We start from the raw sequence: 24,588 nt of genomic DNA on the forward strand, positions 1-24,588 counted from the left end.
GCAGAAAAAATAATACAACATGGGGGAAAAAAATTCAGGGCTAGGTGTAACCGAGTCATGGGCAACCAACAGAATCAACAGTCATGACATGCATGCTGCTAATTGGGTGTAATTGATTCATTTAATGAAAGGGGCGTGTTCAAATTAATAGCATTCTGGAGTTCAATTAGTGAGGTCATTCATTCTATGAGTAAACAGGAGTCAATTATGGCCCTTATTTAAAGAAGGAGAGCAACAAATGTTGTACCTGCTGGTTGTAGCCCTTGCTCAGTGAGTAAAATGGGTCGTTCCAGACATTGTATTGAGAGAAAAAAACTTTGATCGAGAAGTTGTTTGGAGAGGGGAAAACATAAAGAAGTGCAGAAAATAATTGGCTGCTCAGCTAAAAGGATCTTGAATGTTTTAAAATGGCAAAAAAAAAAAACTACCATCCTCGTAGATCATAGAATAACAAGAATGGCAAAAAAGCATCCAATGATCAGCTCCAGGGAAATCAAAGATGATCTGAGGTCATTCATTCTCTGAGGAAACAGGTGTGAATTATGGCCCTTATTTAAAGGAGAGCAGCAAATGTACCTGCTGGTTATAGCCCTTGCTCAGTGAGTAAAATGGGCCGTTCCAGACATTGTACCGAAGGAGAAAGAACTTTAATCAAGAAGTTGATTGAAGAGAGGAAAACATAAAGGAGTGCATAAAATAATTGGCTGCTAATAATATATTAATTCATTAAATAATTCTGCTAAAATCATCTCAAATGCTTTAAAATTGCAAACAAAACCCAAAATACATGGTAGGAAAATGAATACTACCATCCGCATAGATCATAGAATAACAAGAATGGCAAAGAAGCCTCCAATGATCAGCTCCAGGGAAGTCAAAGTAAATCTTCAGTTACCTGTGAGTACTTCAACAATCAGAAGATGACTACGTGAAGCCAAACTATCTGCAAGAAACCCTCGTAAAGTACCATTGCTGAAAAAAAGACGTGTTGAAAAGGTTACAGTTTGCCAAAGAACACACTGACTGGCCTAAAGAGAATGGCGCAACATTCTATAGACAGATGAGAGCAAGATTGTCCTTTAGACCCAATAAGAACAGTTTGTGAGATGACCCATAAACACTGAATTCAAGCCACAGTACACTGTGAAGACTGTAAATCATGGAGGTGCAAGCATAATAGTTTGGGGATGTTTCTCATACTTTGAAGTCAGACCCATTTATCGCATACCAGGCACCATGGACCAGTTTGAATATATCAGAATAACGGAAGAGGTCATGTTGCCTTATGCTGAAGAAGAAACATCTTGAAATAGGTGTTTCAGCAGGACAACGACCCCAAACACCACAGCAGGCGGGCAACATCCTTGTTCCAGACCAACAAGATTGAAGTTATGAAGTGGCCAGCCCAATCCCCAGACCTCAATCCGATTGAGAATTTGTGGAGTGACATCAAAAATGCTGTTTTTGATGCAAAACCCAAGAATGCAGAAGAGCTGTGGAATGTCGTCCAGTCAGCTTGGGCTGGAATATCTGTTTGCAGGTGTCAGATGTTAGTTGACTCCTTGCCACAGAGATGTAAAGCAGTTATCAGAAATAAAAGATATACTAAATATTAGTTCAGTGATCAAAAGAAAAACTAAATCTGTAACTTTGTTTATACTGTAAATATTTAAGTTTGTAAATGAAAATGAAGATGCTGCTATTTTCTTTTAACAGCCCATTATTCTTTTTCTTTATTTTCAGTTTAAAAATTATTTCGTTCATGTTTTCATTTAGAATTGAATGTGCAGTGCTCCCAGTGCCTTTGTGTATATGGAAATAAATGCTATTATGAGGATTGAGCTTTTTCTCAGTTGTTTTAAACACACTGCTATTATTTTGCACATAACGGAGTGTGTGTGTGTGTGTGTGTGTGTGTGTGTGTGTGTGTGTGTGTGTGTGTGAGTGATTGAGAGACAGAAGTGGCTGTGTAGCCCAGCTCAAATTTGACTCTCCCACTTTACTCCGCTCATGAATTTGCATTTTTATCTTGTGTCTTGGAGAACTAATTACTGCCAAAAAGGTTCTTGTGTGGTTTTCAGGTTGGATGACAATATTGCCGAGCATCACGCCTGCTCCCTCCACACCCTGCCACCTTTCCCAACTTGCCTGCACTAACACAGCCCTCTTTTTTTTTTTTTTTAAACATCCCTGTAGTCAGGTCTGCCCTTTTGAGGCTGATTGGTTTCAGGCCTGCCAGGAGGCTACATTGCCTTGTACTAAGTGGGACATTAGTTTGATTGACAGGCCAGCAGCCTGCCTCTTCGGTGTTCCTGAAGTGACTCTTGCACCTAATTGCATATGCAACCGTTCGATCCTAAATAGCCGTCTTCCTCTTTTTTAACTTGCCATTTTGCTGCTGGGAGTTAACGTGGCTACATGGAGCACCGCCTTGGGTCAAATTGAACACTTCTAGTTCACCAACAGGCTTGTGTGTAGTGACATCCACTCAGTATTCTTTCAGTGACTTTCTTCAGCATCCAATTTTCTTATGAAGTATAAGGAAAGCAGTAGAGAGTGGAAAGTCTAGGAAAACTGTAGGAATGTCTAGGTAGCCATGAATGTGCTCGTTGAGAACTGGATGTGCAATTTTCCTGGGGCTATTACCTGTTTTAGACAGTATTACCCATTGTAGCCTTATAGCATTGAGATCTTGCTGTTTAATCTTGATATGCATAATTGCAGGGCATTGTAAACCTACAGGGTGGAGAAATGGATGCATTGTGTTTCAAAACCAACGAACAAACATTGGATTTTGCTTGCGTGGTGCCTCTTGAAAGTGCATGTCATCACAAAACAGATTACAGACCAGCAGTGAACAAGTGAAAGGTAAAAGTGACCGTGAAAACATCCCCAGAAGCTTTGAGAGGAGCTGAGAACCAATCGAGGTTGCAATCCCCCTCTGGGTGGCAAAAAACCAAAACTGGTCTGCTGGGAGTTTGCTACTCTGTTCCACTAGTTCTGTACTGGGGCTTTAAATGATGAAAAAAATAAATACTTTTCACTTTTTTTTGTTTTCTTTTTAAAAAATAAAAAAAAAGCATTCATTCTTTTGAGCACATTAAATCTGCCCTTGTTTCTTGGTCCTGACCACCTGCTTCACTCAAGACGACCCCTACACCTCTGCCGCCCCGCGTCATTGTAGGAGAAAGGAAGGAGGCGCGCGGGCGGACCTACGTCACGGTTCAGGGACGCCATGACGTCACAGTCACGGAGCTGCGGGGGCAGAATGCTTGCACACTCCATCCACGAGCTCAGTAACCTCGTTCACAAAGGGTCGAATAATGGCCCGATTGCGCATACGCGCGCGATGTGCGAAGGCAGCACGGCCGTGTTAAGCCAGCCTCTCCCTCCTCCCCGCGTGTCTCGCACCCACTCGACTTTAAGGGGCCGACTGTATCGAGACCTGAGAGCTCGCGCACCTGTTCCGTCTCGTGCTCGTCCCTCGTTCATGCGCGCACACACACACACACACACTCACGCTCGCTCTCATTTATAGTGTGCACTTGTTGACTCTTCAGATCTTCTGATCTGGCGCGTCGGGTAACACGCGGCCTTTTTTTTTTTTTTTTTGGAGTGAGAAACTTGAACCAAAACCGAGAGGGACCGAGGTCTGCAGAGCGCGAGAGGTGAGCATCAGTGCTCCAAACGAGCTGCGTTTAACGTCTGTTTTCTTGCACACTTCCTTTATGTCTTTTATGTCTTGGCTTTTGGATGTTTAAAACTGCATTTAGGAGCGTCGAACATTTTTTATTATTATTGCTTTAAAAAGATAGTGTTGAAGTTTGCATTTCCAGTTGTGAAAATTGAAGTTTAGATGTATGCAGTTTAATAATAATCAGATATACCGTTCTGAGCTTTGAATGCAGAGCGTTTTCTTGTCGCCTTTGATTCGGGCATGTGTGTGTCTAGCGGCTGAAGTGTTGATTCAAGTTGTTGACCTTGCCTTCAGATCACCCTTAAACGCCTGTTACGTGATCTGCAAACTATAGACTGCACCATACAACACAGATGCAGTATTTTCTGTTGTCACGGTTGCTGCGGTAACCACAAAAACTTTCAAGTGGTGGAAACTTATTTTATACGTATGCAAGGAAATATTTAGGCTATATCTTCCCTTCGTCTAAACTAATTTCAGTGTCTCCTTCTGTTATTTATAAATTTAAAAAAAAAACCGTGCTTCATTATAGCTTATGTCATTTCAAACTTAAAGATCAAAATGGATGCTTTTAATTTATGAAGCTTTAATCATCCTGATAAATAAATCTAAAATAATTAGGCACATCGGATAATGTGCGAGAGGGCACTCGCCCTAGCAGATGATGAGACCGAGCAGGGGAAAACAGCGAATATAATTAAGCGTATTGCGATATGTGGCATGAATCACCACTCCGCGCAGGTGAGTCGAGTGGCCTGTTTGGTGTTCCAATTGAGCGCGTTCTCGCAAACAATCGCAAGCCCTGCAAGATCTGCGTGTTAATGCGAGCTGTTCCACCCGCTCCGGCGCGAGCCAGGGAGAGCGAGGGCGCGAGACTGAGCGCGAGCGAAAGCCCATTAAGCATTCTCTCTGTTCGGGGGCCGATTGAAGGCTCGGAGAAAAGCGCGCCGTGGCTATAAATGCCAGCCCGGGGGTGGGGGGGGGGTGCGGTGCGGGTTGGGGTGGGGTGGGGGGGCATTATTAGCCTGATCCTAGACGTCCTGCCGGTAGAGCGCGTGTACTCCATCAATCAAGAGGCCGCGTGCGGGCCCCATTACCTACCTACACATTTTTATCTGAAAAACCTGCTGGAATAGGAAGATCAAATTGAATAAAACAATGGAGTTGCAAACAGTCGCTAATTAATGTTCCTCACAAAGCCTTACATTCAATGTGCTTTTTCTTTTGTGTGTGTGTGTGTGTGTGTGTTATTCCTTCTATTCACACTAATAGCATGAATATATTAAGGAAACAATATTATACATTTACCAATTATATTAGCTATGTGCTATATTTAGCTGGGCATGCAAGAATACACGATGAAAATTATTTTAAAAGCCTTTTAAAATATATATATATATATATATATATATATATATATATATATATATATATATATATATATATATATATATATATATATATAGTGAAATCCAGAAATCACTGCATATTTAAACATCTCTCCTCAAGGACTGGCCAAAATAACATCAGCTCACACTGTTCCCGTTTAGAAATCTTTGCTATTGCATATAAATAATGAAATAAATAAGAAAAAAAAAAGTTATTTTAAAGAACTCCAGCAATTCACTGAACAGTTTAGTGCCTGTTAAAGGGGCACCAATTTATCTGGCTATCTGCACGTTAGGCTATAGTTCTTTGTGCCCCCTCCTCCCTCAAAGTCACATACTCATTTTTTGCAGCTAGAATGTGCAAAACAGATTCTGGACTTCTGTACAAATGAGGAGACAAGGCTACACACCCAGTTGAATCTACAGAGGAATGCCATCATTCAGCAGGCTAAAAGAGTTTTTCAGGCTTCTGTAGCTCACACATTAAGATAGATAGAGCATGATGCTAGAAACACCAAGGTCATGTGTTCAATTACTAGGGATGTACTTTCAGACTGATAAAGTAGCCCTGGAGAAGAGTGCCTGCCAAATGGCATACATGTAAAAGTAAGATTTTCAGAAACTCAGCATGACTTTTTTTTTTTTTTTACCTCTGGCACAGTCAAAAAACTGCACACAAATGAGAGGACAATTCCAGCTTAGAAGAAAAAGAGGGGAAAAAAACACCGTACAGTGACAGAATCTAATCAAGAGGGTTATGTCATGGGTTTGGATAACCGAGGCAGGTCTCTCGGGTCTTTCCTGTCAAGTACCATTCTGATCTTCCCCCAACAGTCATTACAACCAGTGTCTTCCCATTATTCCGTGTCTGTCCATGAGGGGCAAGATGTGAACAAACTGTTAGCATACTGATTTAAGGAATACACCCACCCAGAATGCTAATGGAGCCAACAAGAAAGAAGCAAATTTGCATGACTCATTACCATAATGGCATCTGAACCCTACTAACCATCATGTTATTACATTTTTTTGCATTGGTGAACTCAACTGTGTAAATTCCTGAACTCAACTCTTTATGCCCCACAGACAGCTGACCTAAGCTTAGATGCCCTTCAATTACCCACAATCCCTTAAGCCACATATAATTCTGCCTTTCTAAAAAGGCACTCATGGAGGACTCTACGGAGGTGCGGACCGATGGCAACTCCCTCCTAAAGGCCGTTTACCTCTGCCGCTTGCGACTGACCCGATTGCTGCTGGAGGGCGGGGCTTACATTAATGAAAGTAACGAGCGTGGAGAGACGCCACTGATGGTAGCCTGCAAGACTCACCACAATGACACTCAGAGTGTGCCAAAACCCAAGATGGTCAGGTACATCATGCTCAAATCTTTGAATGGACAACTGTTGCATTGTTATTCTCAGAGACTGTCAGCCTGCCTGCCTCAGCCACTGTTTATTGTCTAACAGGGATGATAGTTTCGGTACGTGTCAATTTTGTTGTGCAGCATTGCAGCATTGCTAACTTAAGATGTGATGCAGTCCTTAACTGCCTTTTGCAGTGACTCAGATTTTAATGCTCCACCATACCAACTTAAGTCCCAGAGCAAGCCTTTCATAGCTTTCCTGCTGGTTTAGTTCATAAAGGGTCTTTCAGGACTACACACTGAAAGTTTCAGTAGTCACTGAAACAAATGTTCTCAACTCAGGACCTTGAAACTTTGAAATCCCTGGTATTTATTTGAACAGTTGATGTAATCGATTGGTCACTTTGTCATTACACCTCGCTCCTGGGTAAAGGGGGGTGGGGGTGAAAAAGGGATACCTGGTCCTTAAGAGCTATGATTTCAATTAATAAAGGCATAAAGTAACTACCAGTGAATACAAAATCTAGGACTGCAGTTTGGATAAAAGGTCCACAACTGAAGATCTCTGCTCTAAGGTTTGGTGTCTCGCTTGAGCAAGGGGTAATTGCTCCATGCATTCCGCAGGTATCTCCTGGAGAATGGCGCAGACCCGAATATCCAGGATAAATCTGGCAAGACAGCACTGATGCATGCCTGTGTGGAACGGGCTGGGGAGGAGGTTCTGTCCCAGCTGCTGTCCAGCGGAGCAGATCCAAGTTTAGAGGACCACTCCGGTTCCTCTGCACTGGTGTACGCCGTCAATGCTGGGGACAAGAAAGCTTTGCGAGTGTTACTGGATGCCTGCAAGGCCAAAGGCAAGGAGGTCATCATCATCACCACAGACAAACTCCTTTCTGGGAGGCAAATGACCAAACGGTACCTAAATATCCCTCCTTCGCCAGACTCGGAGGACCATTTGCACTGTGCTCCCACTGCCTGCATGTCACCCTCCGAAATTCAGCTCTGCGCTCCTCATGTCTCTCCACAGTCAAGCCAGTCAGAGACTGCTCTTGTAAACCTGAGGGAAAACCAGGGAAAGGGTCACACCTCAGACATGGTGACAAGCGTTTGTCCGAAGCAGGCGTCGCCCATGCAGGATCCAAGCACAATGCGAGCAGTGGGTGTGGCCAAGCTTCTGCACTTACAGAGGCTCCACTCGGAGCCGTGGCTAAAGATCCCTCCGTCCCTGTTGCTCCAGCAGAGCAAGGCCTCCTCACTGACCGAGGAGCTCCTGGATATCACCCCAGAAGAGGAGCTCTCCTTTGGCTTCAACTGCCACCAGCCCTTGCCTCAAAAAGTGCCTTTGGTCACTCGGCATCAAAGCATTGATGCCAAAGATGCCACTGGTCTGCTCCGTGCCTTGGACCAAGCGGCTGCAGCTGAGAACGAGCAAGCGAAGGAAGCGAAATGGCTGAACCGCAAAATGTCCTACGATGGCATTTTGCTGCCACACTCCACCTCACACCAGAACCTCCTCAAAGCTGCCTCGGTCACAGAGCCCGTCCCTGTGGGCGAAGACCCATACTGCCCGCCCAACCTAGTCGTGTCCAGTCTGCGCAACGTGGTCCATCGCCGCAACATTGGCATGGACCATTACAGCTCAGACTCCCAGCTTCCCCAGTTTGGGAGCCAGCACTCGGACGACTCCGGCAAGGCCAGGGCAGGGGCGGAGGGTGGCGCAGGGGTGACGGAGAAGCGCAAGTTGATCTCCAGCCGATCCTCCACCCTGTCTGGTTCAAGGGAGTCCCTGGAGAGCATCGTCCAGCGGAGGAGTCCAGCGTTGGCAGAGCGTCGGGGTTCCACAGCTCTCCTGCTGGACCATATAGCTCAGACGCGGCCAGGCTATCTGCCGCCGCTAAACCCCCACCCGCCCATCCCTGATATCAAAGCCAGCACCTCCAATAGACCCACCGGTGGAACCAAGCCTGGGCCCGCCCCTTGCGCTGTGCCTGGGAACGTATCCATTGCATCTGGCCCGAGACATTTTGTCCCCTGTGCCCCAAGCTTTCCCAGAGACCCGAAGGCCAAGAAGACTCTACTGAGAAGGCATTCCATGCAGACGGAGCAGATCAAGCACCTGGTTAACTTTGAGGAGATCTTTGGACAGTAAATGCTTGTGCACGTTTTGGGCAGTATGACAGCTACAGGTGGGCGCAAACCATCCCGAAGTGATGAATGCATGATTGTGATTCATAGTAGTCAAACATTGTGTTCATTCTGCTTATTTGGGTGTGAAAATGCACTGGCTGTTTAAAATGCACGATTCAAGATAAACGTTCATTTTTAAGTGTCTTGAGAACAGAAAACAAGAAACCAAGTTTCTTGACACTTAATTACATTTGAAACAATTTCAAAATCAAAAGCACTGATATTCTGTAACAAACGTTTTATTGCACCTTACAGCTCAGTTACATGTTGTAGATTTGTGCCTGCATTGAAATAAAAAAATTCTACAACAAAATTGTCATGGTTAAAAAAAAAACAACAACCCTCATGTCAATCTACTGTCAATGCATAGTACAAAATAGTGAGCTTAGGCAAGATGCATAATCATTACAAACCTTCCAGTAGTGCAAACCACATATTTTGTGGTTTCTAATTGTTATGCACACTCTAATTGTATAAAAACTGAATTTCACTGTGACTCTCAAATGTGCTTTACAATTAGCCACTGAACTGCAGTCATGTGTCTGGTCATTAAACCAGTTTTGTGTGTTGTTTCAGCACTGCCTCCAACACGTCACTCTCTGTACCCAAAAGAACAGCGGGCCGTCCGTTCAGAACTCCCGTTCTTCTTAAGCCTCAATCACATGTACCCTGGTAGTGTTTTAAACTTGGAAAGCTGGGAATCCAGTAGATCATAGTAAATCCTGGACTTGTGGAAGTGCTGCCTGTAGGGTAAGAGATCCTCCACATTTAGCACGTCATCCTGGCCTGTCCATATGGTCAGAGTGTACCTGAGAGACAGGCGGAGAGAGTGGACCGAATATAAGCACACTGAAGATCAGTATTCCACAAGGAGAGAGGAAGTGCACAATAGAATCAGCAACACAAACACGCCACATTACCGGACACTACGCTTTGCATGCATGACAGCACTTTGCAATAATAAATGTCCCTAAAATGTTATTACTGATTCAAATACATGTTCAGATGTCTCAATTTCTAGGCATTTTCATTTATTTGTTTTGATTTCTGTATTACCGGAACCATTATCAATTCTCTATAGTATTTTTACATTGATTACATTTTTAAAAATTTGGTTATTTGATCCTTTAATAGCTCTAAGCATTTAATGGTTTTGGGCATTACAAATAAAACGCTACTAACATTCCATAATTCCAACATTCTAACTCTTCTGTCCAGGAGGTTGTGACAGCGGCTTACTGCAGTTTCTAAACTGCATACCTGCCCTGGAGAGAGACTGCACCGTTTTCCACATCCAGAGGATTCATGCTTGCATGTTTGACTGCATGTGCTGTAGAGTGCGCGTGTGTGTGATGAGCGCATCATCATTTCACAACAAAAACACGAGCGTGTCAAATGCGTCAAACGCTGCACTCCTCCACGGCGATTCACAGGACGGGTGCGACATGCTGCTCTCCGATTGGCCATGCTGCGAGTGTTAAATTATGCGCTCACTGCTACAGCACGACTCAGGGAGGGCGGGCTGCTGGAGTGCCCTGGGTCTCGGGGGAGGCGGGAGAAGGGGGGTGGGTTGATAGCAGCCTGACGCCTCCTCTGCACTCAGCGCATCTTTCGGCTTAATGGAGCGCGTCTGTTCCCTCCTCAAACAAGAAGGGCCAGGCCCTGAATTATACCGCTAGCACTTCAAAGGCATTTTAATGAGCTGCTTTTGTTGCGCAACACAAAACCAATCAACCTGCCCGTCGGGGGTCTGCCGCTTACAGCCACTCAAGATACAAACGGGCCTCAGCGCACACACCCAAGCCTCATCACCGTCCAGGGCACCCAACAGTAATACACGAACGGGACCGGCCAGCCCAAAACAGAGTCCCACCTGTCGGACTGTTGCAAGAGCCACTGGAATTGGGGGAAGGACTGGGGCAGGAGAGCTGCTCGCACTGGGAACGTCACCGGCCGCTCCAGAGGCCTGCACACCGTCTCCATCTGCTGAACCATCTCCCAGTTGTAACCTAGAAACCCACAGTATAACTGAGATCCAAGGGCAGTCAAAGCCAACTCCCAGAGCACTTCCAGAGCACTGTAAGTAATCTTACAGTAATCTTAATAAAGAAAACTTAATCAAGATCAGATCATATGTGTCAAGGTGGTGGAAAGGTCCAACCTTGCAATGTTCTGGCTCATCAGACATTAAATAAATTAATCTTGTGCATCCGCAAAGTTACACAGTTCAAAGACACGTTACCTGGGTTGTCTGTATCCTGGGACCAACCAGTGGTCCAGCCCAAGGACAGCACATCCTCCTGTGCTACCTGAGCCACTGCCTGTAGGAAGGTCTGGGCATCCAAAGGTGTGGCCCTACCCCCAGGCCCCGGAAGAACATCCGCGTTGATCCACACGGGCCCTTTAAGCTGAGCACGAGCCTCCTCCAGTAGAACCATGGATGGGGCCACTGCCGCCAGACTGTGCAGAACAAAGGGTCACTGGTGAAACCCGGTCCCACGTTCAGCCGTCCCACAATGTGTCCCAACCACTTGAGCTCAAGGACGTCTACACCGCAGCAGTGCAGAGCATTGAAATGCTGCCGCATCCATTAACTCTCGTAAATGAGGTGGTGTACAGTGCACAAAGTACCCATTCTGCATTAACCAACCAATGCCCTTCCCCCTCACATTTACGCACAACCTCTCTCAGTTCATCCTACAGAAATGACACAGCTTTTTCCCTTTCTGGCTAAGAATTAAAGATGGAGTTGGCCAACCTTGATGAACTATTGTGAGATCTGCACTGAAGGGTAGCCTTGAAAAAGGTTTTTTAAATTAGGTATGCCACAATGTCTGTCGCACATGTTGTCGGCATTTGAAATGAGTTGGCCACTGTACAGCATGCACACGCACAGTGATGTTTTACTAATAAAGCTGTAGACCATTCTTCAGAATGCCGAGAAGGACCAGGCTGCTATTGGCCCAACTCTGCAGTGAAAAAAATTCATTTCATCGGTCAGATTTCCTGTCATTTTCTCATAGACTTAAATGTTTACAGAGGCTTTAATGTTTGCTGTATAAATGTTTACAGAGGCTATAACGTTATCCATGTCACAGTCCTAGAAGGAAGCTAGCTCATGAATTTGCTTCAATTGTATGACACTGTAACCAAGAGAAGCTCCTCGTACATTTATAAGGTTCTGATTCCGTTTCTGGACTTTCTCAAGTACGTGAGGAAAATGACAGAGGGATGAACTGTTTCTGGACTGCATCCCAAATTGTAAGCAGTCTAAGGGGACTCAATCGGATTATGCACTCAGTTAACATAAAGCAATTATTTAGTCCACTGCTTAGTGAACCTGGACGTGCCCTTCACTGTTCACTCAAGTGTTTCTGCCACTGTGGCAAATCTGATTCAGTTCCCTCCTTATGGTCAGGTGTATTAGTACAGGGAAAACACTACTCTGTATGGGCCAGTCTGCGGGACTTAATAAGTCTCCAGTCCTTTCAACACAGAATACTGTGCCAAATACCCAATCTGAAACAATGAAACGTGCACATCACTGATGCAGTCGCACTGACCAACCTTTTGAAGTCCAGTTTGATTCCCTTGTGTGAGTCCTCCACTACTCTTAACCACTCCTTCAGCATGATGTCACTGTCTGTGTGAGGAGGGTGTGCCATAATGGGTTCCTCCGGGTCACGACCCCTGAGAAGAACATCGGCTTCTATCATCTGAGCAGGACCTTGTGTACAAATGAGGCAAGAACCATCAAAACTGAGACCGAATGAATAGCAGCTCCAGAAGACCGCAAAGTGCAGCACATTCGCTGCCAAAGCATTATGGTCCACACTAAATGATATTGGGGTGCTGTCAAAAGTCAAAAGTGTTTGGAGAGGACTGTAGCAGTTCCAAGCTGGTTAAAATTGAATTAGTGAAGTTCTGAGCATGACCATCAGTAAATAACTCTGAACCTAACCTGCCTGCCTGGACCAAAATTCCTTTTCACAATCAACAGTGAATTTACCAACATCTTAAGTCTCTGCATGTCTGTTATATGCAAGGAAAATCGTACTAGAGCTCATAGTTCTACAACCCACCTCTCGACAAAGGAATAAATCGGGTAAATATAAAGTCATTCTCAATCTGAACGGTTGTTCCTCACCTTTAATCGCTTCGTTGATTTTGTCCCTGCTGTTCGCCGCATGATACCAGTTAATATCTGCAGCATCCCTGTCGTGAATTGCACCTTTCCTGAGGAAGTAGTCCAACGTTTGGTCCCTCATAGAGCCTACAGATGTAGCATCGCAGCGATAAAACATTGGAGAAACATAATTCATTGGAGTCTGTCAGTCTCTCAACATGCCAAAAATAACCAAGCTAGCTAAACTTATAAAACAAAAAAAAAAGTGTGTCTGTCCCTGTGAATTAGCTGACCTAGTTATATACACAGTTAGCATAGGCAGCTCAGCTTAAAAAAACAAACCAACCTGTGGCGCTTGACGACGACGACTCGTATCTAAGATAAGAGGCGACAGATATAAAGGTTGCAATCAGAATCACGGCACAGATCAAATAAAGGCGCAAACTGCGCTTATTTACGCCCATGTGCTTTGATAAGGACCAGCTCTGCTTCCAGCGGAGTTTCGCGTTCTTTACACATTTCTTTTCCGCACGGACAACATTTAAGGAAGGACTTCCGTTAGGTTGCACGTTGGGATGTGAAGTTCATTCTAACTTTTTTTTACTAAACTCTTTTAAAAGCTATATATATATATATATATATATATATATATATATATATATATATATATATATATATATATATATATATATATATATATATATTCTGTGTGTGCATTACATAAAACAGAATACAAAGGCATCAGCATTGATCCTTATATTCTAGTTCAATGGTATCTTGATCTGTAACCCAAGATGCCGGTTAAGATACATTCAATGTAAATGACAAAGCACTTTAGTAAGTCGCTCTGGATAACAGCGTCTGCCAAGTGCTATAAATACAAATGTAAATGTATACATAACGATCAATGGGTGATATGTGGTGCAAAAATGTACCTTTATTCAAACGATTTTAGGCCTAAATATCATTAAGTCAATATTAAAATATAAACAGACCAACGAAATTTAAATGTACAAAGCAAACTTGCTTTGAATATGCAGTGTCTGAAATATACTGCAACAGGCCAGCTTACACTAACTAAAAGGATAGACATGCCACATGTAGGACAATTCCACTTCTGGTTTAAGCCTGGTTACAAAGAAATAAACTTTGATTTCTGATGTACATTTTCTGCGTCTTTAAAATGGCTTCTTAATTTATGCACCTATAGAGTTCTAACAATGGTTTATCCCAAAAAAGCAGGTGCCTACAATCCCCTCCTTCAACCTTCGTCCTCATGCGTGCATCACCTGGCTTCCCCGCGGCCGAACAGCTTCTCTTCCTTGAGGTGTATATCCGTGGTGACGGAGCCATGCCCGTCGGAGGCCGGGAGAGCTAGACAGCCAGCGGTGCCGTCCTCCGAGCAGACGCAGGCGTCCGCTCCGTCCTCTTTGGGCTGCTGGCGCACGCGGGCTTCTCTCTGGCTCGGCTCCCGCGTGCGCTTCTCCCGGTCCTCGGAGCTGCGTGCCAGCATGTAGCTCACCTTCCTTTGGTGCGCCAGGGCCTCCTCCTTGTCATGCAGCTGAAACAGACGCACAGCCGGGTAAACACTTCTGCTTCGCGCGGGTCATGAAATTGACCCACGAAAAAGAGCTGTGCTGAACGACAGACGCCTTACGGGTGGCTGCGTCGTTTTGGTGAACGATAGTCATAGTACTGAGCTAATGGTGAGCTGCTGAATCGTTAAAAAAGTTATACTTATAACATCATCCAGTTTCTGAACTACGATGGGTGAACCATGATGGAGTGCAGAAGCAGGAAATGTGGACAGACCAGATCGAGCAGCAGGTGGAGGGTTTCCATGGGGTTACTCTGGACCTTCCCCTCCCTGGCTGACGGCAGAAATCTTCTCAGCCTCTGAGCCACGCTGACCGCTCCCAGCTTCCCTGCAACGAAGGGAGCAGCGTGCGGTCAGTAATGGCCCGTCATGAGCCTCCCCCCATCTGTGGCCGTCTTAGCAGGGCAAGACCGCGAAGCCGAGCGGCTGGACTAATGGAAAGGTTCGGCATCGGGCGGGCGAGCACTGCACCTCCCTGTGGCAGCCGCTGGCGTGGCAAGCGTCCGTCACGCGCAGCCATCCGTAGCACCTCCTCGCTGCCCCTCCGCAGCTGCTGCTCAAAGGCGACGCGGAACGCGTCGACCATCACATACGCCTCCTCCTTCCTTCTCGTCTGCTCCTCCAGCTGAAGGGGAAACCCAGGGGTGCGTACACACGCACACAAACACTCAAACACACCGAAAAGCCCGGCAAAGCAACAGGTACAACGGTGGCGTGGGTGGAAGGTACCTCTTGTTGGAGCTGGTGCACCTGTCTGCGGCTTGCTGCAGCGCTCTTGGCACAGGGACACGGATTGCCCGCGCCGGGGACACACTGGCATGCCCCATACACAGCCAGCTGGGACACAAAACATGCACCATTCCTTTTTTTTAATGTTTCTCTGCCTGTCAGTCTGGCTGTCTATCAAACAACCTGGCCAGCCATTTGTTCATCTTGAAACTCTTCTGTCCTTCAAGCTTTCTATCTGTACCTCCATCCATCAAACTATCTATTTCTATCTATTAGTCCAAGTTTCTATCTATTCTTCTTTCCATCTTGACATCCTTCCCATCCATCCATTTATTTTCCATTCATCCATCCATTACACTGTCTATCCATTTATTAACTCATTCATGTTTCCATCCATCCATCTATCCATCCATCCATTCTTCCAAGGCACCTCCAGTGAAGATCCCTCTCTCCCTTTGCTGCATGGAGGCTGGGTCTTCTGGAAGTCTCTTCTCTCCTGAGGACTCAATAACCCCAGCAGCTCCAGACACTGCTGACTCAGTGCTGCACACAGACACATGGGAAGAAAATGTCCACCACACCATGGAGTTGATGCACACTTTGCCCAGAAGGTTCCACTAAGCAGTGACTAGCTGCTAATGAGTGACAGCTGCACCATCTCACTTGCATAATGCTCGCCACCGCCAACCAGATTGTACTCATTAACGGAGACATTAGCTTTTATGTGTATTCCTTTAAACTGTGTGCAAAACACGAAGCCACATTGTTTGGGAATAGACATCGGTTAGACTTACAGGTGTTCTCCATCTGTAGCTCATGCAGCTGTTGGAGTCTCTTTTCGAGGGCTTGACCCAAGGCCTTACTCTCTGCGCACATCCTGATTCAGACAGATAATGCCCAATGTCGATAGATTTAGAAAGAAATGTAAAGTCTGCAAAACTGCGACAACTCCTCAAGACTTCGCAGAGAGTGACGACGACGCACGGGTGCAAGTGGCTTCTGCAAGTGGCCGCAGCTAGCCACCGCGGAGGAAATGTTAACGCACCTCTCACACTTTAGGGTCCAGGCATGCTCTATGTTCTTAAACTGCACCTGGTTGAAGGTGATCTCCCACTGCAAAGCATTCACTTCCTGCAGGGCAGAGGGTTCAAAGTCTGAAAACACATCAGCAGACTGCCTGGTCTGTGGAGCATCTCACATCAATAGCACCGATCAGGCCCGTCAGTATGCGATTCATCCATTTTATAAGAGCGTAAAAGGCGAGTGCTGATCCTAGATCAGCACTCCTGGTTCATCAGAGCAGGTCCTGGCATAAAGACGTCACCTTTTCCAGAGCTTTGGTCCGCTCCTCACTCTTCTGAAGCAAGATCTTGGTGTGACTGGTCGCTTTGTCTAATATAGCCTTCAGGGTGGACAGAATAACGTTACGCCTGTCAACTTGAATCAAATCAAATCGTTCAAATGGCCAATGAGCCATCCAATGAGAATTTTACAAACACTACTATATCAGAAGTGTAGTGAATGGAAATGCATTGTGATGTAACTGCAATACACTGAACTGCGTGGGGTCACGAGCATCAGCTTGAAGGGAGGAAATTTATGGGCATTACTTGGCCTTGCAAGATCCTCAGAGCTTCGTGCTTGCCTTCCAGATGTCGATGGGTGACCTCCAGTTCTGTCCGCAACAGTTCAACTTCCTGCAAGGCAGCACAGCTCAGTATACAACATTCCATAATTTAAGCGGTATCCTCACTATCTCATCAGACTCCCCCCGTATGAAAACCCACCGCGCTGATGAACTTTTCATTTCATCACTGGTCCCAGCCCCAGCGTTTTTAAGCAGTTCATTTGCCTCTTGAATATGCCTGTAACATTTGTCTGTCTATATTCAAATAGGCTTTTATTGCACACACAAAATTCTATTTTAAAATATCAATTGAACATATCAGCTGACTAAGCATAGCGAATCCTAGCAAATCAAATCTAAGCGCTTATCATGGTACAAGCACTTTCTGTACATCTGTGGTTGTGAAGTGTGACTCGGCTGTCCTACCTCCATGACCTCATGCAGTCTCCTCTGTAACACCTCACTGGAGTCCCCAGCATCGCTTTCTAGGAGAGAAAAAACTGCCGTGTGTAAAGCTGCCTCATGGTAACAGCTGTTCTGCTGTACACAAATAAAACTGATTCCCACTGCAGACATTTCCCATTTATTTATAGGACAAGTGTTTGACCCTGATGTAGTATCGCAGACAGGTGTGACCTGACCCCAGGTCAGTGGTGTGCCAAAGTAATGGACACTGCAGAAGGTTCTACACAGGTGAAAAAAGTTTTAAAATTAACTCATGTTTAAGACTGTAACCCCAAATGTGTTTCAGTGCTGGCTCGAATAATCCGAAAAGCTTCATGTGAGCAGAAATATGACGCAGGTGTCAGTGCTGACAGAACACACCAAAGTCAACAGGGCAAGCAAACAGGTGTGCTTAGAACAGGACCGGACCAAGAAGTGATTATTTCCTTTTCTCTCTTTCACTTTGACCGCTAGGAATTTCACTTTGTAGATCTGTAGTAATACACTTGAACTTGTCTGACTGTACCAGGAGAAAAATATCAATTAATCCTAAGAAACCTTTGACACTAACGAAAAGCTGGCCAAACTGACATGAAGTCCAAAACTAAACACGACGGCAAACGCTCCGATTTCCCAGATGATTTACCTGCGTCTCTGTTTCCAGCTCCTGTTTCCAACTCCTGTTTGGAAGCCGTGTACGCTGCACTGCAGGACGTCCAGGAGAAAGGCTCACTGCTCCCCTCACTGCACCTTTTTGAGAGCCTCGTCTGGGGCAACACATCCGGGAGGTCGCGTTTCTTCCCGGTCCTGGTCTGGTGGCAACCGTCCGGGTGCGGTATGGGCCGGGAACTCATGCCGTCCCCTAGGTCCCCCTCCGTCATGTCATCTTCCGACGGGGGAGCGGGGAGTTTTGTCGCCGGTTCTCTGGCTCCTTGCATCGACTCCAAAAGCGCAAATAATAATAAGAAGAAGACGACGACGACAACGACGTCCAGAAGCAAAGCGCTGCTGAGATCCGAAGTATCGAGTCGGTTCGTAAATTAGCGTTAAGGTTGAAGTCGACGCAGGACGTGTGTCTTCGCTTTAAAAACGCAGAGCAAAAAGGTTGGACGAAAGCGCGGAACTGACCTGTCAAGAGTACACACTAACAACGGGTGTGTCACTTCCAGGCGAAGTTTAAATATCTGCAGGCTGGATCTAATGGCTGCTTCGAGCAGTATAGCTCAGTCTATACAGGTGTGATCTTTAGTACTCAGCATACGTGAAGTGAATAATGTTTAGAGTCACAAACAACGGGCAAGTACATTGCAAAAAAAAATTGTTTATTGTTGTAAAGTTGTGCTGCGGCCAAGGTGTGGCAAATAATAAACAGATCAATGTCAGAACTGTACTACAGTGAACAGGAAATGGTTGTATGCAAACACCCATTTCAGTGTAACAATCACTTATGTCCTTATGACATAAGTACAATACGTACACTGTTACACAGGAGCGGGACAAACGTGACGCAACAGGCTTCTGTTTAGCCTGGAAAAAAAAATAAATATTAGAAACTTCCTACTAATTCACATTCTAAAAAGACTTAACATAAACCCCAGTGCTTTAGAAACATGGAGGGAGCATCAACACCTCAAGGCAGTGATGGTGAATTATGTCTGGAAAACCACAGCATGTGATTGGTCAGTCACTGTCATACTCCTCGATTAAAATGTCCTCCTCGTCCAATAAGGCATCTGCGGTGGTCGGCTGTGGTTGGCTGCTGGGGAAATCTGCCCCCGGCTCCTGGCTGCTGGAGGGCAAAGTGCGGGTTCCCTGCCCGGTGGTTTGGGTTCCCGCGTCGTCACTTTCGCCATCCAGGTCCAGGCCGCCAGGTTCTTTGTCGCCAAGTGCTTCGAGTTTTAACCTGAAAGAGTTCGAACAACTTTCAGGTTCGGCTCGGTTCAGGCCGTGCGAGCGCACGCTTAAAGCATTCAGCGCTGAAAAAGCAAAATGGCGGACTTGCTTTGGTGAATGTTTCTCTCCTTACTCTTTAAACTTGGACTTACCTGCCTGGGAATCGTCTAAGAGAGAGGTGGCCAACGTCTTGAATGAAGGCTATCTGAGCTGTAAGGCGGAGGTGACAATTTTCACACGATACATTTATGAATTCGTGTGGATTACAGTAATCCTGTGAGGAGGGTTTCACCAAATCCTCAGTCTGAATGTGTTGTCCATGTTCATGAAAACCAACTCAAACGAGAGAGCAGTTTTTCTCTTTCTTAAGTCATAGGTCAGAAGAACATTTCTGCATTGTACCACACAGTATCCAAAACAATTACTGCAATGAAAAGTTTGAATATTGTTTCATACACGATTACAAACAAACATTTTGCTCACTGAAACATTGGGTAGCAAATCTGAGGCTATAGCAGTAAAATCTGCTTTATAGAAACTGACTGTGTGAGTGTGTGTGTGTGTGACCTTGATTCCTCATTGGGTTGCTCAGCTGGGCAAGGTAGGGCACGAGCTCCGTCATGAGGCTCACTGGTGTCAGGCAGAAACTAATGAACAGGGACTGAGCTGCCAGGTAGTTCTCCCGGTACTGCAGCCAAAACAAACAAACAAAAACATTAGTCAGAGACCATAAATCACTGAATCTCACTTATTCCTTTAATTAATGAATGGTTTAATGGGCCTAAAGCCTGAAAAACTTTTTTTTTTTTTACCGTCTTGTTAATATGCAGCCAGTGGGGTTTGTGAAGGGGCTTGAAGCCTACGTGTGATTGGCTGGTAGCCTGTGCTCGGGCTGAATTTGAGTAGATGAGCCCCCTAGTGGCCACGGATGATCCATACTCTGACATGGTGGGCCTAGACTACAAGGAGAATAGCACCACTACAACAGCTCTTAATGACCAAATAAATAGTAGAATTAAGTGTACTGGGACAGTTTTTACATCATATTCAGTCCTGGTGTGGCTGTTGGCATCAGATCCAACATGTAACCCAGAGTGGATCATTGTTGTATTAACTCGTATAAACTTGCATGAACTTATATAAACTCACGCTCCACTCAGCCGTCAGGAAGTCAGCGTCTGAGAGGTACTCGCTGGCGCGTGCGACATCGTCCATATCTGAGAAGAAGTCCGGGTAGTTCTGGTGCAGGTAGAGGCTGAAGAACTCACCTGACATGTGAGACCGCTCTACAACAAGCTGAGAGAGAGAGAGAGAGAGAGAGAGAGAGAGAGAGAGAGAGAGAGAGAGAGAGAGAGAGAGAGAGAGAGAGAGAGAGAGGATTAGGGGCATTACAGCTAGCAGGGCAAGAAAAGTCAGGGCACGCACATGTTTGTTTGTGTGTTATTACCTCTGGGTCAACAATTATTCTGTCTCTCTGATGAACTGAAAGATGTGATGGTAACTTAGGAACTTCACAACCCTCATAGGCTTCACCTAAAATTGCAATCATCATCACCAAAGTTGTTCTGAGCATTTAAAAAAAACAAAACAACAACAACAACTTTAAAATCCGTCTTTACGTCCTAAAAACAGTTGTTCTGAGGAGGAGCAGGGACTATGTATGGCAGGAGGTAATCAGATTACAGCAGCTTTTATATCTTAAAACAATGTTACCATCATCGTTCCTCTTCATCAAAAAGACTGACAATAAAAAGAGAGACAGCTACGACTGACGTTTGCAATAAAGGATCTTCCCCAGGGCCCTGAAGAGGAAGAGGGAGGTGTCTTTTCCTCCGATGGCAGGGCTGTCGTCTAGCACCTCTGCGGATCTGGTAGAACGATTGCCCCCCTTGGGCCTAGCGGGGACTCTTGCCGCAGACGCAGCTGATTTGCCCTTTTTAGAAGCCCACGCACCCTTTTCCAGAGAGTGTTCTGAAGAAAAACAACAACAACAACAACAACAACACACAAGCGACATTACCACATAAGGAAGCGACTCAGTAATTGTTGCATATCTAGTCAGTGAGCACTAAATCAGCAACCCGACACTTGGACTTTATTGCCCGGGGCTTATATCCGTGGGCTGGCCGCGGGGGCCTGTGTGATTTCCAAGGCGAGAGCATGCACACACCAGCAAATGAGGAGAACTGCAGGCTGTTGATGGCACTGCGGATGTCTCCCGAGCTTCCGGCACACAGCTGCTCCAATACCGCCTTCTCCGGATCGGAGACTCGACCGGCACTCTACGAAGCAAGCAAGCAAACAACCACCACCGCACGACAACAACGTGTCATTTCACAGGAAGCAGACAAGGTGGCATACCATGAAGCACCGTGCGATGGAGAACTCGTTAGCATTTACCTTGTTAGCTTCGATAGCAGCAATGCGACTCAGCACCTTCATCATACTGGTGGGAGCTATGGGGTTAAAACTGGACAAGAAGCAAAAGGATGAGGAGGCTGAGCATAAAGGAAACCCATTGAAAACCAACCAGTAGAAACTAATTAGTATAACTGAATATGCATATTTGAATATGCATACTAGATCCTCCTACTGCCTTATTACCAATAATAATATTTTAGCACTCCTTTAAAGTAGACATTGATGAGCTGTATTAACCACACTGTCATCCCACATAGCATCAGACACACTCCTTGTGAATTACATGAGATGTCTGTTGATTGATTTGAATTGCAGGGACATTTGAAATTGCGAGAGCTGCTTCACAACGAGCGACACGACACCCGAAACCCTAAAGGGGGTTTCCTCAGCTTCGTCTTTCTGCCAAAGTTGTGGCACATTCACCTGATGGTACGGATGCCCAGCTCCTCCTGCACCTCCTTCGGGAAGAGGAGTCTGGAACTGCTGTCACCGCTCAGGCTGTCCGACACCACGAAGACCAGTGGCCGCCTGCCCGTTCTCGCGAAGCGCCTGCACAGAGAAGAGAAGCTGAAGCGCTGGGCCTCATTCCGCAACGCTCGGGAATCCAGCGTCTGTCACTCCTGTCCACGCAGCTCGTGCGGACAACGCCGTCATTCCACATGCCGGAATGTCATTACCTCAGCGTGTCATGCAAGCATCCCGGCTGTCTGTAGAACTGGTTTGGAAAATCCTGTGGGGACACAAATGGATTAGACGTTGCTCTATCAAGCTATTATGCGTGATGAAAGCCATGCTGCTGTGCGAGATTTCACTGGAAATACGTCACGCGCTGCACCTCTACAAGGATGAGCTTTCTGTCTTGAGCCTGGCCGTCTCCTCTCATCGGGAGTCGGTCGTATTTGTTCGCTCTGAGCAGGAACTCCTGGAAGGCTCCTGTCTGTGAGGTCCAGTGGAAACTGTTAAACCTGGAGTCTGGAAAAAGGAAAACAACAACCTGTAACTACATACTCTAGTGGTTTACACAAAACTTAACAAGCAATCTTTTCTTTTTGTCTTTTTGTGTTTTTTGCTCCTGGGGATCACAGAGGATAACAGACAGTTGTAATTTGTGACCCAAATTATTAGAATTTGTTTAAAACTAAGACATAAATGTGACTGGGACATTTAATTAACAGTTGGTTAAGCATGCTGAACATGTAATAAACACACAAACAAAATGAAATGAGGAAAAATAAGGTACTCAGCAAAGCCCATGGACACTTCTGGGTCCATTTCACTGGAACTAGAGTCAGAGCACCTGGATCGAAGGTCTGTCTGAAGGAATCATCCGTCCTGTATTCGGAAGTGGTGACAGGGTTGGACCACTCCTGGATCTGGCAACCCAAATCCCTGGCCAGGACGTGAACTGTGGCAGTCTTTCCACAGCCAGACGGACCCGTCAGCAGTAGGACAGCACCACCCTGTGGTGACATTTCGGCAACTCCTTTAACAGACCCACCCACCTCCTGGTGTGCTACCATCTGGCAGAGTGCAATTACAAGCCAGACCTAACGCACTGTTCAGAGTCTTCGTAGCGCTTATTCAAAACTGGTCAAATCAGGGTCAGAGTTAATCTTCACAAAAACGTAACACTCCAGGAGGTGGATAGAGATCCCTGCATTAAAATGTATTTCTTCTCAGAAAGAAAAACATCTGTTTCTATTTGTTAAACCATCATCATACACACCTTGTTTGCATGATTCAAGTCCAAATGAACCCTCAACCATTTCTCAACTTCCTCAACTTTCTTTTTGTGGACCGCCAGCTCAGCCTAAATTAGAGAGGACAGGCATACTGTTGGCTGTGGACAGGATTAGTGGCAATGATGATGAGCCATATGCGCAATATCTATATTACATATGTTGTGTATTATTTTCTGGAATTTCATATCATTACATATCTTAAGTGACCTTGGGTTTTTGTGAAAGGCACTATATAAATCTAGCCCATTATTATTATTATTATTATTATCAATATCATACATACTTGTAACTGAGGGGCATACACCTGCACCCAGGGTTCATCTTGGGGCTCCTGAGAATCTTGCCTCCTGGGAGGGAACACAGGCTTGGCGGCCTGGAGCGCTCCCTTGCTCTTCCTGGGTTTCTTCCCGCCGACGTCCACACCAGAGGGCTGTGCTCTGGACTTGTTTCCTCCCGAAAGCGGTGCCTTTGCCAAGGGGAGGCTGTTCAGTCCCGAGCTTCCAAAGAGATCACCGAAGGATGGTTCTACCCAGCTGTTTAACTAAACCAAACAAGAGAGAAACAACGCCAGCATAAAGTCAGACTCAGTTGATGGAGTAAGACTGGCAATAACCATGATCTGTCTGTGCGGCTTGGAAACCCATTCAAAAATGATGGGTGAACCGCATTTATCCAAAGCCACTTCACCCACAAGCGTGAACCTGTGAAACTTACTTTACCGGAGGACGCTTTTCCTCCCAGAAAAAGTTGGGACATTATCAGCTCTTCCCATTCACACGGCGAGACTACTCAGTGCAGCGCTGCGAAGAGGATTACAGCGTTTCCTGATGGACCACAGATCCAGATTTTCCACTGAAGACGTTCACGCACAAAGACAGAGGCACAGCTCTTAGTGACAGCACATCGCGGAGACTGACACATCTAACCATATCACCACGGCTTTGTTATGGTACTGGCTAACTGGCTAGCTGGTTGCTCGGGAGCAGGGAAAAACACTAGGAATTTGGACGCCACATCGGTTCCACTACAGTTTCATTGCTCAAAAAATAGTTTTTGATTACCGGAGTTGTGTAATTATTGGATGCGTTTATCTGTTTATAGCTAAAGGTAAACATTTCTAGTAGCGGTTTGCTAGCTTGGTGAAGGGAACGTTAACTGACACGGTGCGCTAACTAGCTAGCTTTTAATTGTACTTGCAGCAATTTCAACAGCTTACCTTAGTAATTTATGACGGCGAATTTGACAGAAAGTAAAAGTGAACAGATGTAAGTCTTTTTCTGTTATATGTGGCAAAGCGATGTTTTTCTGCTAGATATCCCTTTAAAGTTAAAACGGTCCGCCTCTCGGCTTGGCGCCTGTTGATGACGTCAG

At 45.6% G+C, this 24,588-nt stretch overlaps 3 protein-coding genes across 5 annotated transcripts; 1 reads left to right on the forward strand and 2 right to left on the reverse strand.

Annotated features, from left to right (window-relative positions):
• Window positions 1-57: 57 nt before the first annotated feature.
• ankrd34bb (ankyrin repeat domain 34Bb) lies at window positions 58-8,735 on the forward strand. Of its 2 annotated transcripts, none has more exons than XM_081710757.1 (3): window positions 58-3,668; window positions 6,172-6,457; window positions 7,076-8,735. In XM_081710757.1, the coding sequence occupies exons 2-3, from the start codon at window positions 6,255-6,257 to the stop codon at window positions 8,598-8,600; spliced, it is 1,728 nt and encodes a 575-aa protein (XP_081566883.1). In that variant the 5' UTR covers window positions 58-3,668; window positions 6,172-6,254; the 3' UTR covers window positions 8,601-8,735. The 2 variants fall into 2 exon arrangements, with proteins under 2 accessions (XP_081566883.1, XP_026875670.2); XM_027019869.3 differs by having other exon boundaries at window positions 6,249-6,457.
• A 124-nt stretch (window positions 8,736-8,859) lies between these two features.
• Window positions 8,860-18,326, reverse strand: LOC113583505 (coiled-coil domain-containing protein 125). Its single transcript, XM_027019873.3, has 17 exons — window positions 17,808-18,326; window positions 17,144-17,202; window positions 16,701-16,787; window positions 16,415-16,492; window positions 16,136-16,221; window positions 15,885-15,967; window positions 15,521-15,633; window positions 15,091-15,198; window positions 14,833-14,986; window positions 14,577-14,689; window positions 14,054-14,325; window positions 13,111-13,139; window positions 12,786-12,911; window positions 12,206-12,365; window positions 10,881-11,098; window positions 10,512-10,647; window positions 8,860-9,447 (listed from the first exon to the last, which is right to left on the reverse strand). The coding sequence occupies exons 1-17, from the start codon at window positions 18,097-18,099 to the stop codon at window positions 9,297-9,299; spliced, it is 2,265 nt and encodes a 754-aa protein (XP_026875674.2). The 5' UTR covers window positions 18,100-18,326; the 3' UTR covers window positions 8,860-9,296.
• Window positions 18,327-18,462: 136 nt separating this feature from the next.
• On the reverse strand, window positions 18,463-24,583 carry rad17 (RAD17 checkpoint clamp loader component). Of its 2 annotated transcripts, XM_027019867.3 has the most exons (17): window positions 24,434-24,583; window positions 23,932-24,069; window positions 23,501-23,758; window positions 23,202-23,285; window positions 22,773-22,935; window positions 22,311-22,447; window positions 22,153-22,205; window positions 21,899-22,024; window positions 21,455-21,524; window positions 21,225-21,336; window positions 20,828-21,025; window positions 20,502-20,587; window positions 20,204-20,350; window positions 19,867-20,013; window positions 19,622-19,742; window positions 19,207-19,264; window positions 18,463-19,064 (listed from the first exon to the last, which is right to left on the reverse strand). In XM_027019867.3, the coding sequence occupies exons 2-17, from the start codon at window positions 23,971-23,973 to the stop codon at window positions 18,842-18,844; spliced, it is 2,025 nt and encodes a 674-aa protein (XP_026875668.3). In that variant the 5' UTR covers window positions 23,974-24,069; window positions 24,434-24,583; the 3' UTR covers window positions 18,463-18,841. The 2 variants fall into 2 exon arrangements, with proteins under 2 accessions (XP_026875668.3, XP_026875669.3); XM_027019868.3 differs by lacking the exon at window positions 19,207-19,264 and having other exon boundaries at window positions 18,926-19,064.
• Window positions 24,584-24,588: the final 5 nt, after the last annotated feature.

Source organism: Electrophorus electricus, chromosome 1 (assembly GCF_041902795.1).
Source record: "Electrophorus electricus isolate QZ-2024a chromosome 1, ASM4190279v1, whole genome shotgun sequence".
Lineage (NCBI taxonomy): Eukaryota > Metazoa > Chordata > Actinopteri > Gymnotiformes > Gymnotidae > Electrophorus > Electrophorus electricus.